Raw genomic sequence first — 16,772 nt, forward strand, 5'->3', positions numbered from 1 at the left:
CGTTTCAGGGAGAAATTGTCTAGCTATATAGTTACTCTAGATGGTATTTCCTTGGCTTCTAGTTCTACAGTGAGGAACCTTGGAGTTATTTTTGACCAGAACTTATCATTTGACTCGCATATAAAACAGGTTTCTAGGACTGCCTTCTTTCATCTTCGTAATATTGTTAAAATCAGGAACATCTTGTCTCAGAGTGATGCAGAAAAACTGCTCCATGCATTTGTTACTTCAAGATTGGACTACTGTAATTCTTTATTATTGGGCTGTCCCACATATTCTCTGAAAAGCCTTCAGCTGATCCAAAATGCTGCAGCCAGAGTTCTGATGAGAACTAACAGCAGAGATCATATTTCTCCAGTTTTAGCTTCTCTTCATTGGCTCCCTGTTAAATTCAGAATAGAATTTAAGATTCTTCTCCTTACATATAAAGCTCTTAATGACCGAGCTCCATCATACCTTAAAGATCTCATTGTAAGATATTTTCCTAACAGAGCACTTCGTTCCCAAACTGCAGGTTTACTTGAGGTTCCCAGAGTTTCTAAAAGTAGAATGGGAGGCAGAGCCTTCAGTTATCAGGCCCCTCTATTGTGGAATAAGCTGCCAGTAAATGTCCGGGAAGCAGACACCCTTTCCACTTTTAAGACCAGGCTTAAAACTTTCCTTTTTGATAAAGCTTATAGTTAGGTCTGTTGAATCTGCTAGTGTGTCTTGTCCTGCCTCCACCTCTGGCACCTTCTATACTTTCGTTGCCCCCTACCCGAACCAGGGTTTGAATCCCATTCCCGCTTCTCTTACCTCTTTTATTTCTCCCCCTACCCGAACCAGGGTTTGCATCCCCACCCCGCTGTGACTGGTGTGCAGTTGGTGAGAGGCTGAGGTAGCTTGTGGCTGTAAAAAGATGGTTCTATATATGGATCTATATAGGGAGTATAGGGAATTACTCACTGAGTCTGGTCCTTTATTTATTTATTTATTTATTTTTTCGTTAGCACAAGTTTCTTGTGTTTACCTTGAATAGGGATGGCTCAGGTGATCCTGAAACATCCCATAGTTAAGCTGCTATAGGCCCAGACTGCTGGGGGGCCTCATCTGTCACACCTTTCCTCACTTTACTCTCTTTATGTATATGTGATATTATTGTGGTCATTAACTCGTGTTTCCCTGTTCCAACAGATATCCTTTGAATGGTGTTACAGTGCCGCCGCCGCCCCCCCCCCTTTCTGTCTTCTCAAACCCCAGCTGGTCGAGGCGGATGGCCACCCTTCCTGAGTCTGGTTCTGCCAGAGGTTCCTTCCTGTTCAAAGGGAGTCGCTTCTCTCCACAGTCGCCTCAGGCACGCCGCTCAGGCCGGGAGATTGGACCGAAAAAACAAAAAGTTTTCAGTGCAATCTGTTGGTTTTCTTAGCTAGGAAATTGTTTTTGAATTGGCTCTATATGAACGAATTGGATTATTTTATGAATTATGATTATTATTAATTAATTGAATTCCAATTGGCTTGAATTGGACTTACTATCTAAGTGCCTTAAGATGACATTTGTTGTAATTGGCGCTATATAAATAAAAATGAATTGAATTGAATCTGTGTAGCCGCCGGCTCCAGTTTCACCGTCTGCTCCAGTGAAGGTGTGGTCGTCTTCCTGCTGTCCTTCCTTTATTTCCCTTCTTCTGTGTCCACCCTACCAGCTCATCTCCATCAGTGAGCGCACCTGGTGTCCAGCATTAAAATGTGAATGGCGTGTAAAATGTCCAGCACACAAAACAATCTTCAAGGTCACAGGTGCTTTAAAATAACAGGCTAAAACACATCCTATATAAAAACACAATAAAAAGCATCGATCTACTGAAACTCAAAGAAAGGAAAGGTTAACAAACCTAACACTTAATAAATAATGAAACTAAAAGACAAAGAACACCAGCAGCTGTTTGATTAAAAGATCTGTCCTGAGATGTATGATGCAGTTCTTCCATTTGACCTCTGGATGGCGACACTGAGCTGAAAACAGATGATCCGTCCGGTTGTTTATCTTTATTTATTTATGTATTTATAGGTGGAAAACCTGTTGAACACGTTAAAGTGAAGTCCTGCTGAGAGAAAGCTGAATGTGATGTTTTGATTGTAAACAGAAGCTGCTGCTTTTAGACTTACGTGTGTTTGCATGAGCTTTAAGTTTCTTTTACTCAGGGTGGTGCTGACGGAAATCAAGTTTTACATTTTAGGAGTAAAAGTAAATAAGTGTTAGAGTTCCTTGTACATTTTGCACAAATATCATGATAGTACAATATAATGTAAATAATCCATATTTGCTATTGGTCGAGTCTGGTCAGTTCAATTTATTGAGGTTTATTATTAAATGTAGAAATGAGTTTTTATTTATTCTTATTTTTAGCCTAGTTTTTAATAGTGTAGATTTGTATGTAGCTGATGTTCATTTCTTTTTCAATTTTATTTACTTGTTTAAATTTTCTAGTGTACGCTATTGCCACATAATAACTTCCCAAATAGGAATGAATATGGTATTTATGTATGTAGATGCAGAATGAGCTGATGGAGGTGTTTATTTTCTGATAGTTTGGGTGATCAGGACGTGATCTGAAGGGGCTGCAGAGACACAGCCAGCATGAGGATGAAGAGCTGGAGGAAGTCTTGCTCCTTAAGGAAGTGTTTGTGGCTCTTAAAAGAGCCGTTGGGTTGGTGGTGGGGGGGGTCTAAGCCCTCTCCCCGCGGATGCGGCGGGCCAGCTGGATGTCTTTGGGCATGATGGTGACCCTCTTGGCGTGGATGGCGCACAGGTTGGTGTCCTCGAACAGGCCCACCAGGTAGGCCTCGCTGGCCTCCTGCAGAGCCATGACGGCGGAGCTCTGGAAGCGCAGGTCGGTCTTGAAGTCCTGAGCGATCTCCCGGACCAGCCGCTGGAAGGGCAGCTTGCGGATCAGCAGCTCGGTGGACTTCTGGTAGCGGCGGATCTCCCGCAGAGCCACGGTGCCGGGCCTGTAGCGGTGGGGCTTCTTCACTCCGCCGGTGGCCGGGGCGCTCTTCCGGGCGGCCTTGGTGGCGAGCTGCTTCCTGGGAGCTTTTCCTCCGGTGGACTTACGGGCGGTCTGCTTGGTTCTGGCCATTGTTGTTCCGTCTGAAGCAACAGCTGAAGGAGAATGAAGCCTGAGCGCGAGCAGCGGCTTTTTAAAGAGGCTGCCGGAGCGAGCTCAGCCCTGATTGGTCCAGATCAGGAGCAGCGTCCACTGGAGCTGTGCTGCTATTGGTTGGATTTCAAATTTCAAACAAAGGCGCCAAGAAGAGCCCAACCAACGGCTGCCGGCAAAGGAAAAGATAACTAAACCTCTGAGGTACCTTTGAGCTGCAGTTAAGATCTGAAACTACTTTATCATTAAAGTTCTTTATCAATCAAACAATCAAACTTTATTTATATAGCCCTTTACAATAGCCAACTGGTACTCAAAGTGCTTTACAACAGGATAAAAACAACAATACATAAAACAAAACATAAAACATGATTCAGAAATGGTAAAAGTGGTAAAAGTGCTGCAGGGCATTAAAAGTACGGAAGAGTATTAGGGCCAGGCATAAGAAAAAATCTTTTTATTTTGCCTGTCGAGATTAAAATCGACATGTTGAGAATGAAGTCGAATTTTCGAGAAAAAAGTCAACTCCTCTGGTCCATCATCTAATTACTTTATTCTCGACAGGCAAAATAAAAAGATTTTTTCTTATGCCTGGCCCTAATACTCTTCTGTATAAAATCCTTCCACAAATGCAATAAAATGAATTGAATAAAATTAGTATAAAATTAAGATAATTAAAAAAGAGCGGATAGAATGGATGCATAATCAGAGTTGGAACGCCAGATAAAAAGGTCTTAAGCTTCGATTTAAAAAGGCCGAGATCAGTGATGGTGCGGATTTATAATGTTCATTTGTGTCGTGAAATATTTCAATTAAAATAAAGTATTCTCCTCAGTTTATGTTGTTTTTGTGTAGATCCACCGAGTCTGTGTCCTGCAGCCTTTATATAAACTAAATGTACAGTTCGATTTATAAGACAAAGACTGTTGATATCTGTCTGGTAAAATATAAATAATTTATCATTCAGATGTAGCAGTCAGCACAGATTTTATTCAGCAGCTCTGGTTAAATACGAGACTCAGTAATATGCTGCATATGATATATAAATATCCTCTGATTAAACTCAGAATATAAACGGTCAAATAAAAATGTCTGAACAGCAAAACACACGTTAATGAGCCGGTAACTTCATCATACTGAAACCTGGTTTCACACCGCTCTGTTCTGATTTAAATCAGGTCCGTATTAATCCCACCTTAAATAAAACCATGAAATATCAGTGTAACCTGGATTTAAAGTCTGATCACCTGCAGAATAATAATCCAGATAATCAGCCCAGCTTTGGTGAGTGTGCAGTCTTTAAACTGTAATCAATATGCTGTAAACTGTTTTTATCAGCCCTGGATGTTTGAGCTGGGAAACGTCCTGTAGGAATGTTAAGAGCTTTTATTTTGTAGGCAACAGGAAGTAGTTGTGTGGTAAACCTGTAAGTGAAGGTGAGCATTATATTCTAGGTGATCAGATCAGTAAATCCAGGCAGGAAGCCCCTCAGTGTGATCTAAAGTGGTCAGATGTGGACCCAACAGTTGGTCACTGGTTGTTAATGTGTGGTCAGATTATAAAGGGCCAGAGGTGAGTCTGGTTTAATAATGATGAGAAGCTGAGAGCATAAATAAAGCATAAATATGTTAATAATGTGTGAGTGTGATTAAATAATGCTGGTGTAATAAAGGCTAATTGTGTTAATAAAGCGTAAATGTGTAATAAAGCGTAAATGTGTAATGTGCTTTGGGACTGATATTGATGGAGGAAGCGGCTCTCAGAGGAGTGGGTGGCGGCTCTGAAAAGAGCCTTTGGTGCACGGAGTGCTCGGGGAAGCAGCCGGTTACTTCTTGGCCTTCTTGGCGGCGGGTTTCTTGGCGGCAGCCTTCTTGACTGCGGGCTTCTTGGCGGCCGCTTTGGGCTTCTTGGCGGCGGGCTTCTTGGGGCTCTTCTTGGCCGCCACCTTCTTGACGGCTTTCTTGGCCGGAGCCTTCTTGGGGGACTTCTTGGCCGCAGCGGGTTTCTTGGCGGCGGGCTTCTTGGCCGGGGTGGTCTTCTTGGCGGCGGGCTTCTTGGCTTTGACGGGAGCCTTCTTCTTCACCACCTTCTTGGCCGGCTTGGCGGCTTTGGGCTCGCTCTTGGCCAGCTTGAAGGAGCCGGACGCCCCGGTGCCCTTGGTCTGGCTCAGTGTTCCCTTGGCGGCCAGCTTGGTGACGGCGGTGTTGATCCGCTTGTTGGCCTTGGTCACATCGACGCCTTTCCCGGCCAGCACCTTCTTCAGCGCCGCCAGAGACATGCCCTTCCGCTCCTTGGACTCGGCCACGGCGGCCACGATCAGCTTGGGGAGGCTGGGGCCGTCCTTCTTGGCCTTGGGGGCGGCCGCCTTCTTCTTGGGGGCTTTGGCCGGAGCTTTGGCCGGAGCCTTGGCCGGCGCGGCTGCTGGAGCTTCTTCTGCCATGTTCGCGTGTCGCTGCTTCTTCTTCTTCGCTGCTCGTGTGAACGTGTCCGAGCCGGCGGCGGGAGGCGGGACTTATAACACACATGAGAACCGTGGAGAAGCAACGCATGAGAACCGTGGAGAAGCAACGCGCCCCGCCGCTCCGCCGCCGCCTCAGACCCGGCCACACTTGTGTTTTCTCCGACACTTTTCCCGCTCAGAAGCCCCCCAAAATAACCGTTTTTCAGCGCAGTTGTCACCGGGGCGGGAAGGGAAGCCTGTTCCCTCCGCACCGAGCTCATGTTCGGCTTCCGGGACTTTCCCTCTCCGTCCCAGGAGGCTTCAAACCTCTCGGATACTCGGCGGGTTTGTGCAGCGAGCGGCGCGTTTTCTCCGCATTTTGCCTCCAAAAGCGTGTAAAAGCGGGTTGTGTGGGCTGTAATGGCGGTGTTCCCGGTAGCAGAGCCGCCGGCGGACAGAACCCCGGTGAAACGGCGGCTGTGGGGGGGATTGTTGAGCTCTAACGGGGGAAGTTTCGCTGGCAGTAAACACACGGACGCTGGCGGTGAATAAGCCGGTTAGGACTCGGGTCTCTGATGGATCAGCAGAACAAACTTCCAGTTTCCACCAAATGTGGGATCAACACGAAGGACTGACAGAAAGTTAATATTCCTCTGATTCTGGACTTCATTAAAGCTCCTTTTTGTTTCTTCTGCTGATCAGAAATCAGACTTAAAGTCATTGATCTGGATAAATATCAATAATGTTCCAACTCCCTTTTGACCCGCCCTACCAAAGCCCCAAAATAAAGCAACTTAATTGAATTTTAAATCCAAAATCTATTTAGTATGATGAAACCACCTGTTATTTATCTATTCAACTCAATTCAATACATTTTTTATCATGTATTTTTTGTTACACAATACAAAAAGACAATCAGCAGTTTTCAGGATTACACTTTTTTTTTTTTACTGTCAGTTGGACCAACAGTTTTCTTGTTTTCTCAGTTTTCTTTTACATAATAAAGGTTTATTATTGCTATTATATAAATGTGAAGTAATTACTTCTGAATTAATTATATTGAAAGGGGAAAAAACAGTGAACTTTTTTCTGGTGTTTAAATGTTTTTATAATTCACGGGTCAAAAATGACCCATAAGACAATCTTTGTGCCCTAGTGGTGTACAGCCCACATGGAAACATGAACAAAAATAAAGTCTGACTTTTTCTAATGATGGGGTCCCTTTAGGAAAAGTCAGAACATTTCAAGTTGGAAAAAGATAGTTTAAGGTATTTTTTCTACAGCTAAACATGGTAGTGGCTCACTTTTGACAACAGGAGGGTTAAAGCTCAGATTAAAGCTCAGATTAAAGATCAGATTAAAGCTCAGATTAAAGCTCAGATTAAAGCTCAGATGAAAGCTCAGATTAAAGCTCAGATTAAAGCTCAGATGAAAGCTCAGATTAAAGCTCAGATTAAAGCTCAGATTAAAGCTCAGATGAAAGCTCAGATTAAAGCTCAGATTAAAGCTCAGATTAAAGCTCAGATTAAAGCTCAGATTAAAGCTCAGATTAAAGCTCAGATTAAAACTCAGTTTAAAGCTCAGTTTAAAGCTCAGGCTTCTCTTTGGCCAGCTCTGAACTCAGCTGTGGGATCTGATGTGATTTCATTTCAAGTTAAGACTCTTTACATGTAAAAACTTATTCAGAGGAAGCCGTGAAAATCAGCTGTGAAACATGTGAAAGTTTCTCAGGCTGAAAGGAATCAGAAGCTCTCATAAAGCAGGTGGTTGTTGCACTGAACAAACGGCTGAAACATTCATTATCAGCACCAAGAAACAGAGCGCTGACGGTCATTATTACACAGCCGTGTACCAAACAGAAAGGTGTGTCTATTACGCAAATCATTTAAAACAACTAAAGTGTGCGATTATTCTTAGTGTAGTGGCCATTTGTCTATAAAAAACTAATTAAACATAAACCAAACAAAATCAAAAGACCACTGATGCACCATGGGGGATGTGGTTTAACACGGGCAAAAGAAGATGAATGTCCAAAAATAAATTCTTGCGTTTTCTGATGATTTATACAAATCATCACAAATGAAACAAACAAAAGAACACAGAAAACTTGCTGCTCTCTCCTTTTTCCCTGGTAAAAAACCATGGGCCCACCCCGGTGCATGCTGGGACTCCAGGTGCCCAGTGTGACCCAATAAAATATTCTAAACAAATAACTATTATTATTATTATTATTATTATTATTATTATTATTATTATTATTATTATTATTATTAATAGTAATTATTAATATTATGATGTGGATGGTGGGTGCAAACAGTCACATACCTGATAGCTCAATGATTAGCTTAGTGGCCTTTGCATCCGGAGGTTATGAGTTCAAATCCAGCATTTTACAAGTTTGCCCTGCGTTTACTTTCTTGATGTGCTGAATTTTATTTTTTTTAGTGTCAAGGAAGCAAAAGCTTGATTCTGCGTTGGTGGATATGATTGTAATGGATGCGCAACCATTTTCCATTGTGGAAGATAAAGGTTTCAGGGGACGGTGGCTCGTAGTTTTATAGCATTTAGAGCATGTTTACCTAATGAGCTGTGTTTCATTTAATGTCACCCTTTGGCCTTTGTCAACCTTCTGGACCCCACTGACATAATTCCTAGTAGGAAGGCCTTGAGGACAATGGTGGAGGACAAGTACAAGCTGACGAAGGAGAAGGCCTTAGCTCTGGGTCACCCACAAGGTGTTGTACCCACACCTTTACAAGCTGGCCATGAACTTACATTACAAACTTTTTGTGCACACCAGCTTCCTCTTTCCCTGTGAGAGGATTTTCTCCAAGGCTGGCGAAGTCGTCAGCCAAAGACGAAGCAGGCTGAAACCCAGCACAGTTGAGAAAATCGTGTTTTTACATAAAAATCTGTGAAATGTTTCCCATGCAGTCATTTTAGCTTGGCCCTGTTTCATAAGCACCCCCCCTCTCACTTTATACTTATTCACAATATAACACAAGCACTTCTCACATAAATCACAAATTGTTTTACGCTTTTTATTTTGCACATATTAAACTATATCAAGGCCAATGAGGCTGGTTGAAGCCTGCAGAACACCACCAGATGTCGCTGTTCTGTTTGGTTTCAAAGCCCCGAAAGAATATTAAAGAACATTTAGGAATCTGTTGGTAACAATCCGGCCCAGAGTGGATTATTATTCTGGGACATGATGATAAAAGCAGGTTCCTACAGGAGATACAAGCTGAAGACATTTCACTGATGGCATATTTCAGGCCGGAACATGTTGGTGAACAAAGTTCGGCTCGGATCCTCCATGGATCAGTCCGGTGTCGTTACACACTGTGGCCACATGGTGGCAGCAGACTGGTCTCCTGCAGTAAACCAGGTTTTTAGTTTCGGACCCATAACTGAGCTGGATTTTGTTATAAATTGGCTTTATTCTTATTCTTAGACTTTATGTATTCATATTCTGTAGTTCTCTAAATAATCTCTGTTCCTAGTTTGTACGTGCACACTCTGCTCATACAAACACAATGTATGTCCAACACTTTAAGACGACGTAGCGGGATAAAAATAACTGGGTCAGATAAAGCGTCTCTATTAGGACAGATAGGTCTGGTGCAGTAGATGCCTGAAACAGCACTCACACACATCGCTTATCACATCCAAAGAACATAACGAAGACGGTGGATGGCCTGCTCACATCATTAGTAAATGTTCAATGATACGTTGTCAAGTGTAGGTACAACCTCAGAGATAAGGGTGAACATAAATATGAAATGTTTCCGGATGTCGGGGCTCGGTCTGACGGATTTCATGCGAGAACTCCGAGTCCAGCGCTGATACTTGACCTGTGACCTCCAATAAATACTTTGTTTAACTTAAGACTGCTCCAACTGGTTCTTGGGCTTCCAATAAAAGAATCGGGCTAACAATTTGATCAGGTGTAATAACTAATTATTTAAATTCCATCATCTTTAACTACAGGAACATCAGGACAAGCAGATTCAAAAACAGCTTTTTCCCTAAAGCCATAACCAGTCTAAACTCTGACACACACTGACCTTCCCTTTGGACAATCCCTGTTCATGTGCAATACATCTATACTTGAATCTACTTGAAACATCATATTTATATTCATTTTATTAACCTAACAAAAACCGCATCTTACACCTTTCCCTGTTTTTTTACATTACTTTTATTTTCGCACAATGGCCCTCATTTATCAAGCCGTCGTAGAAAGCATCGTATATATGAGCGGAGAACTCGTCGTACGCAGAGGCTCAAGTGAGATTCACAGAACATGCGTACCACACCAATCCCATCGTAAGACCGAGCGGCTGTTGATAAATCCGGCGGCTGAAATCCATCGTAATGATCCTAATCACGCCTTCTACAAAAGGCTGCACCTCTAGAGTTTGCGACATGGATAGACGAAAGGCGGCAAAGAAACGCTGTTGACAGCCGTCCCAGCTGTCAACAGCGTTGGCGATGTAAATCGCAGACCGGACGATTTATATATTTTCCCCTACTGTGATGGTCAATGTTTTTTTATCAAATGTGATAAACTCCAGATTAAATGAAATCTAAAATTGAACGATGTTTTACTTTTTCTCCAATAAGATCAGGAAGAAGCGGTCCGATATGAAATTGGCCCAAAAAAGAAGGGGGGGGGGGGGGTGTCCGATCCAGGTTTGGATTTGAGTGCCTTGGAGGAGAGGGTGGCTGGCCTGATCGGAGCTACGTCCTCATCGGGCGTGCAAGTGAAACTTGACACTGATGCGCCCATGCTAGAGCTCAAGAATGGTAAGAATGACTGCACACCCAAGACGTTTAAATAAAACAGTTGCTTTAATATTCAACACAAATGAGGTTCCTAATCAAACTAATATTTTTCATTCACAGATGAATCCGAAGTGGCATCCGGGCAACCTGACCCGCGCGACGAATACGCGGCCCGTCAGCATCCGAAGCCTCTGCCCCTGCCTCTGCCTCTGCCCCTGCCCCTGCCCCTGCCTCTGCCTCTGCCCCTGCCCCTGCCCCTGCCTCTGCCTCTGCCCCTGCCCCTGCCTCTGCCCCTGCCTCTGCCCCTGCCTCTGCCTCTGCCCCTGCCCCTGCCCCTGCCTCTGCCTCTGCCCCTGCCCCTGCCCCTGCCTCTGCCCCTGCCTCTGCCTCTGCCCCTGCCCCTGCCTCTGCCTCTGCCTCTGCCCCTGCCTCTGCCTCTGCCTCTGCCCCTGCCTCTGCCTCTGCCTCTGCCTCTGCCTCTGCCTCTGCCTCTGCCCCTGCCCCTGCCTCTGCCCCTGCCCCTGCCTCTGCCCCTGCCTCTGCCCCTGCCTCTGCCTCTGCCTCTGCCCCTGCCCCTGCCTCTGCCTCTGCCTCTGCCTCTGCCTCTGCCCCTGCCCCTGCCTCTGCCCCTGCCTCTGCCCCTGCCTCTGCCTCTGCCTCTGCCTCTGCCTCTGCCCCTGCCCCTGCCTCTGCCTCTGCCCCTGCCTCTGCCCCTAGCTCCCTCTGCCTCTGCCCCTGCCTCTGCCTCTGCCCCTGCCTCTAGCTCCCTCTGCCTCTGCCTCTGCCTCTGCCTCTGCCTCTGCCTCTGCCCCTGCCTCTGCCTCTGCCTCTGCCTCTGCCTCTGCCCCTAGCTCCCTCTGCCTCTGCCTCTGCCTCTGCCTCTGCCCCTGCCTCTGCCTCTGCCTCTGCCTCTGCCCCTGCCCCTGCCTCTGCCTCTGCCCCTGCCCCTGCCTCTGCCCCTGCCCCTGCCCCTGCCTCTGCCTCTGCCTCTGCCCCTGCCCCTGCCTCCCTCTGCCTCTGCCCCTGCCTCCCTCTGCCCCTGCCTCCCTCTGCCTCTGCCCCTGCCTCCCTCTGCCTCTGCCTCTGCCTCTGCCTCTGCCTCTGCCTCTGCCTCTGCCCCTGCCTCCCTCTGCCTCTGCCCCTGCCTCCCTCTGCCTCTGCCCCTGCCTCCCTCTGCCCCTGCCTCTGCCCCTGCCTCTGCCTCTGCCTCTGCCCCTGCCTCTGCCCCTAGCTCCCTCTGCCTCTGCCTCTGCCCCTGCCTCTGCCTCTGCCTCTGCCTCTGCCCCTAGCTCCCTCTGCCTCTGCCTCTGCCCCTGCCTCTGCCTCTGCCTCTGCCTCTGCCTCTGCCCCTGCCTCTGCCCCTAGCTCCCTCTGCCTCTGCCTCTGCCTCTGCCCCTGCCTCTGCCTCTGCCTCTGCCTCTGCCCCTGCCTCTGCCTCTGCCTCTAGCTCCCTCTGCCTCTGCCTCTGCCTCTGCCCCTGCCTCTGCCCCTAGCTCCCTCTGCCTCTGCCTCTGCCTCTGCCCCTGCCTCTGCCTCTGCCTCTGCCTCTGCCTCTGCCCCTGCCCCTGCCCCTGCCTCTGCCTCTGCCTCTGCCCCTGCCTCTGCCCCTAGCTCCCTCTGCCTCTGCCCCTGCCTCTGCCTCTGCCTCTGCCCCTGCCTCTGCCCCTAGCTCCCTCTGCCTCTGCCTCTGCCCCTGCCTCTGCCTCTGCCTCTGCCCCTAGCTCCCTCTGCCTCTGCCTCTGCCTCTGCCCCTGCCTCTGCCTCTGCCTCTGCCTCTGCCCCTGCCTCTGCCCCTAGCTCCCTCTGCCTCTGCCTCTGCCTCTGCCTCTGCCCCTGCCTCTGCCTCTGCCTCTGCCTCTGCCCCTGCCTCTGCCTCTGCCTCTGCCCCTAGCTCCCTCTGCCTCTGCCTCTGCCTCTGCCTCTGCCCCTGCCTCTGCCCCTAGCTCCCTCTGCCTCTGCCTCTGCCTCTGCCCCTGCCCCTGCCTCTGCCTCTGCCTCTGCCTCTGCCTCTGCCTCTGCCCCCCGGTCTGCAGCGTCACACCGGCCAGCCGTGTTAACCACAGAGGTCCTAGAAAGACAAACAGAGATCGTGAAGTGGATGATGGCTTTAACACACACCATGCAATATATCGACAGTACATTGAAAGACATAAATGAAACACTGAAGTCACAGAATAAATGCTGAAAGAAATCGTTGTTCTCCTTTCTTTTTTCCTTGAATAACAGAATGCTTACCGAAAGTCAGAATCGCTGAATACGTTCCTCTCTCCTCCTGAGCGCTCTTGGCTGTGCAGGCTGGTGGAAGGGATCTCTGGGTGCGGGGTCCTCTGGATGTACATCTGGAAATGGCACTCCATTTTTTTGGGCAATGTTATGGAGATCCCCGCATGCAATAATAATATTGCATACCTTTTCGGGCGGATAGGGTTCCCCCCGCAGCCGAGAGACAGATCCAGCTTTAGGAGCCCTATACAGCTCTCCACAGTGGCACGCGTGCGCGTATGCGCAGTGTTAGAGCGCCTCTCCTGTTCGGTGTGAGGGTGCGCGGTTGAATAATGAGCCATCACTCTTCCAATTACGGAGTTGTACTTGTTTAATTTGCGTTTATGTTTATGTTGAAGTCAAATAAAACATGGGCCTTCTTTAAAGTGATAAGTCTGTAATTTTAACCTAGAGATTTGTTGCGACTCCTGAGCACGCACTAGTGACGCTGCTGTGTTGCAGTCACCGCAAGTCAAAATGAAAAAGTGCGTACACGGCCTCAGACCTGTCGTGGCGATTTCATCTTTCCTGCGTTCACGATGGATTTGATAAATGCCAACCTTTGCGCAGAAAAGAACGTACACACGACCTACGCACGTTTTTCATCTTACGCAAGTTTGATAAATGAGGGCCATTGTGTGAGCAACAGTCAGGACTTGATGTTTAAATGATGTAAATGTTTGAGCAGCAGTCTGAAGTTGATGTTTAAATGATGTAAATATGTGAGCAGCAGTCAGGACTTCGGCTCTCAGAGTGAGGGGAGTGGCCCTGAAAAGGACCTTTGTGTGTCGGAAGCAAACAGCGGTTTACTTGGAACTGGTGTACTTGGTGACGGCCTTGGTGCCCTCGGACACGGCGTGCTTGGCCAGCTCTCCGGGCAGCAGGAGGCGCACGGCGGTCTGGATCTCCCTGGAGGTGATGGTGGAGCGCTTGTTGTAGTGAGCCAGGCGGGACGCCTCGGCGGCGATGCGCTCAAAGATGTCGTTGACGAAGGAGTTCATGATGCTCATGGCCTTGGAGGAGATGCCGGTGTCCGGGTGCACCTGCTTCAGCACCTTGTACACGTAGATGGCGTAGCTCTCCTTCCTGGACTTCCTCCGCTTCTTGCCGCCCTTGCCGGCGGTCTTGGTGACGGCTTTCTTGGAGCCCTTTTTAGGGGCAGACTTGGCGGGCTCAGGCATGATCGTTCAGTTCTGTAGTCAGAGACGAGTGAAGCCGAGAGGGGAGAGAAACTCGTATTTAAGCAGCCGACATGCTGATAGCGCTGTGCCGTCCCCCGCCGCTGATTGGTTCAGCTGCTGGGGTGTCTCCATAGTAACCAGCCTTTGTCAGAAAAAGAGGCGGGAAACATTACCGACATTACACTACAGGTGAATAGGGTAATGTTTTAAAATAATAGATTTCACCGTGAAACTTCCTCAGTTGGTTACTTATACAAGTATAAAAAAAAAGTATTATACGTTTTAGAAAGTTGTATGTTTAATTATGCAAATTAGGCATTATCTCATTAAATTGATTTATTTATTTTTATTTATTTGTTTATTTAAGTAATTTATTATCATTATTAGTTAGTAGAAGTATTCTTACTAGAATTGGTATTATTATTGTTGTTGTTAATACAATTATTGTAAATATTTAAAAAAAAATGTTGACTACTTGACTAATTTGAATTTCCCCCATTGGGGGATGAATAAAGTATTTTTCTATTCTATTCTAAATATGCACACATTTGCATATATTTCCAGAAGCTAGATCTGTTTATATGATAAAGCCAGGTGCAAATCTTTTTTTTCCATTTTGTTTACACACAAAATGAAAAGAAAATTACAGAGGGATTCCAGGATATCTGCTTTCATTTCCTAAGAAATCAAAATATACTGTACAGAGCCTAAAAAACGTCATTTTCACCATGTTTTTTATTATAATGTCACATAAATCAGGCCAACAATGATTTATCAACAAATCTTTGTGTAAATATCTTCAGAATACTGTTAGGCGTATAACTGGAAAGTTTGGTTAACACCAAACACCAAAGGTGCTCCATAGTCTGAGATATTGATACTGGAAAAATACAAAAAAATGATTTTGAGAAAATGACATTTAAAGATTTAAATAGGGGAATTTAATACATTTGAATTAGAAACAATTGAAACAGTATAAATGCTCAGGCAAAATGTAGTTTTTAATGGAACTTCTTTTCATGGTGCCATTGTTGATAAAGCAGTTCAGATTTAAAGCCAGAAATGATGTTCAATTGTTCAAGTGTCTGAGGGGAGAATGTGTGTCTTAATGAACCATGTTGCTATGGTAACCTCTCCCATTAAGTGAGATCACATTGTATGGCCACTTAGTCCTAAAATCAACCGTTAACATGAACCGTTCAGATCAAACTGATTAAATTCAGTATATATTTATTAAAGGCTTGGTGAAAAGTTAATTTAGAAACTGAATTATATTACAATCAGATCTGTGATAAATTCACACCTCATTAGGGCCTGAGCTCTTCAGAGGAGCTGGGGGCCGTGCACGCCATCTGAGCTGCGGACGTAAGAGAGAGCAGGCAGCCGGCGGTGGGCGGAGCCAACGTGTTCACGGACCACCGAAGAGACCGTTTTAGTTCCACTTAGAAAAGATGTGAATAAACAACAAACATGGTAATAAATATATTTTCTGTGGTTCAGACCTTTGAAAGAACATTTATGTTAAAATTAAACACGTGGAGCAGGAAGTTGAAGTTATAAGAATTGTTTCTCTAACAGAATATTTATCAATAACCGGTTTAGGTTGGAAAAATTAAATAAAGCTAAATAAATATATGAATAAATTGCTGTATGATAGATAAACAGAACCGGGGAGCCATGAAGCCGCTGAGCGGCCATGATGTTAGAATGTACTGCTACTTGATAGTTTATAAAGAAGTTCTACATTTAATTTTAGAAAAAGACAATATCTGCAAAAAAGCTAAACGAAAATCTTCTACGTGGTTTTCTTGCTCATCTGTGTCCATCCAGAGTGTCTCCTGTGCTGGGAACAGGCAGATATGAAAGAAGTTTTGCTCTTTCAGAGGTTTGTGTGGCTCTTAAAAGAGCCGTTGGGTGGGTTGTGGGCAGCCGGGCTTTACTTGGCCTTGGCGGCCTTCTCGGTCTTCTTGGGCAGCAGCACCGCCTGGATGTTGGGCAGCACGCCGCCCTGAGCGATGGTGACGCCGCCCAGCAGTTTGTTGAGCTCCTCGTCGTTGCGGACGGCCAGCTGCAGGTGGCGGGGGATGATCCTGGTCTTCTTGTTGTCGCGGGCAGCGTTTCCGGCCAGCTCCAGGATCTCAGCGGTCAGGTACTCCAGCACAGCCGCCAGATAGACGGGAGCTCCGGCACCGACCCGCTGGGCATAGTTTCCCTTCCGGAGCAGCCTGTGGACGCGGCCGACGGGGAACTGGAGCCCGGCCCGGGAGGAGCGGGTCTTGGCCTTGGCTCTGGCTTTGCCGCCGGTCTTTCCTCTTCCAGACATGATGAGATGAGAGATTTCTTTCTGGGGAGAATGAAGGTCGAAGTGTGCCGCTGTGCAGTCACGCGACGAAATATATGGAAGAGCAGCTCCTCGCTCATTGGCCAGAGAGAGCGTTAACTGACGTCCTCCAATCATAGAGCAGTGACGTCACACTCGCATATTAATGAGCAAACCTCCCTGAGCGCAGCCGAAGGTTTGCTGCTAATAAACGGAATTACTGAGTTAAATCAGAGTGTTTTAGAGTCATATCAAAGTAATAATAAAAAGATTTATTCTTACAGCTGAGCATCACTTCTCTTTATTCCTTCAACCTCATCAAATAAGATTAAAATGTATTTTACAAAGTAGATGGAAAACAAGGAATTTATAAAGCATCATATTTATAAACTTTAATTATATTTAGGAGATCTATGACAGCGAATCATCACGACTGATACAGGAGATCAAATAGATAGATAGATGGATACTTTATTAATCCCGAGGGAAATTTAAGGATCCAGTAGCTTATGCAGAATACACTGATTACGAATCAGAATACAAAAAAACAACACAAGTGCAACACCACAGACAGCACAGCATACTAACATCACAGATCACAGTTCACATACACAAAACAAGGAATGAACAGAAACTGTA

General features: G+C 46.2%; 4 protein-coding genes across 4 annotated transcripts; all 4 read right to left on the bottom strand.

The window, feature by feature from the left end:
- Positions 1–2,707: 2,707 nt before the first annotated feature.
- LOC142401600 (histone H3) lies at positions 2,708–3,147 on the bottom strand. Its single transcript, XM_075487067.1, has one exon. The coding sequence runs from the start codon at positions 3,116–3,118 to the stop codon at positions 2,708–2,710; it is 411 nt and encodes a 136-aa protein (XP_075343182.1). The 5' UTR covers positions 3,119–3,147.
- Positions 3,148–4,828: 1,681 nt separating this feature from the next.
- On the bottom strand, positions 4,829–5,622 carry LOC142401536 (histone H1-like). Its single transcript, XM_075486999.1, has one exon. The coding sequence runs from the start codon at positions 5,577–5,579 to the stop codon at positions 4,965–4,967; it is 615 nt and encodes a 204-aa protein (XP_075343114.1). The 5' UTR covers positions 5,580–5,622; the 3' UTR covers positions 4,829–4,964.
- A 7,646-nt stretch (positions 5,623–13,268) lies between these two features.
- On the bottom strand, positions 13,269–13,841 carry LOC142401544 (histone H2B). The gene has a single exon (XM_075487006.1). It carries the CDS (start codon positions 13,811–13,813, stop codon positions 13,439–13,441), a length of 375 nt encoding a protein of 124 aa, XP_075343121.1. The 5' UTR covers positions 13,814–13,841; the 3' UTR covers positions 13,269–13,438.
- A 689-nt stretch (positions 13,842–14,530) lies between these two features.
- On the bottom strand, positions 14,531–16,180 carry LOC142401545 (histone H2A). Its single transcript, XM_075487007.1, has one exon. The coding sequence runs from the start codon at positions 16,134–16,136 to the stop codon at positions 15,750–15,752; it is 387 nt and encodes a 128-aa protein (XP_075343122.1). The 5' UTR covers positions 16,137–16,180; the 3' UTR covers positions 14,531–15,749.
- Positions 16,181–16,772: the final 592 nt, after the last annotated feature.

Source organism: Odontesthes bonariensis, chromosome 16, assembly GCF_027942865.1.
Source record: "Odontesthes bonariensis isolate fOdoBon6 chromosome 16, fOdoBon6.hap1, whole genome shotgun sequence".
NCBI lineage: Eukaryota > Metazoa > Chordata > Actinopteri > Atheriniformes > Atherinopsidae > Odontesthes > Odontesthes bonariensis.

Coding starts and splice junctions, on each gene's coding strand:
- LOC142401544 (XM_075487006.1), bottom strand. CDS start 13,813: ATGCCTGAGCCCGCCAAGTCTGCCCCTAAAAAGGGCTCCAAGAAAGCC.
- LOC142401536 (XM_075486999.1), bottom strand. CDS start 5,579: ATGGCAGAAGAAGCTCCAGCAGCCGCGCCGGCCAAGGCTCCGGCCAAA.
- LOC142401545 (XM_075487007.1), bottom strand. CDS start 16,136: ATGTCTGGAAGAGGAAAGACCGGCGGCAAAGCCAGAGCCAAGGCCAAG.
- LOC142401600 (XM_075487067.1), bottom strand. CDS start 3,118: ATGGCCAGAACCAAGCAGACCGCCCGTAAGTCCACCGGAGGAAAAGCT.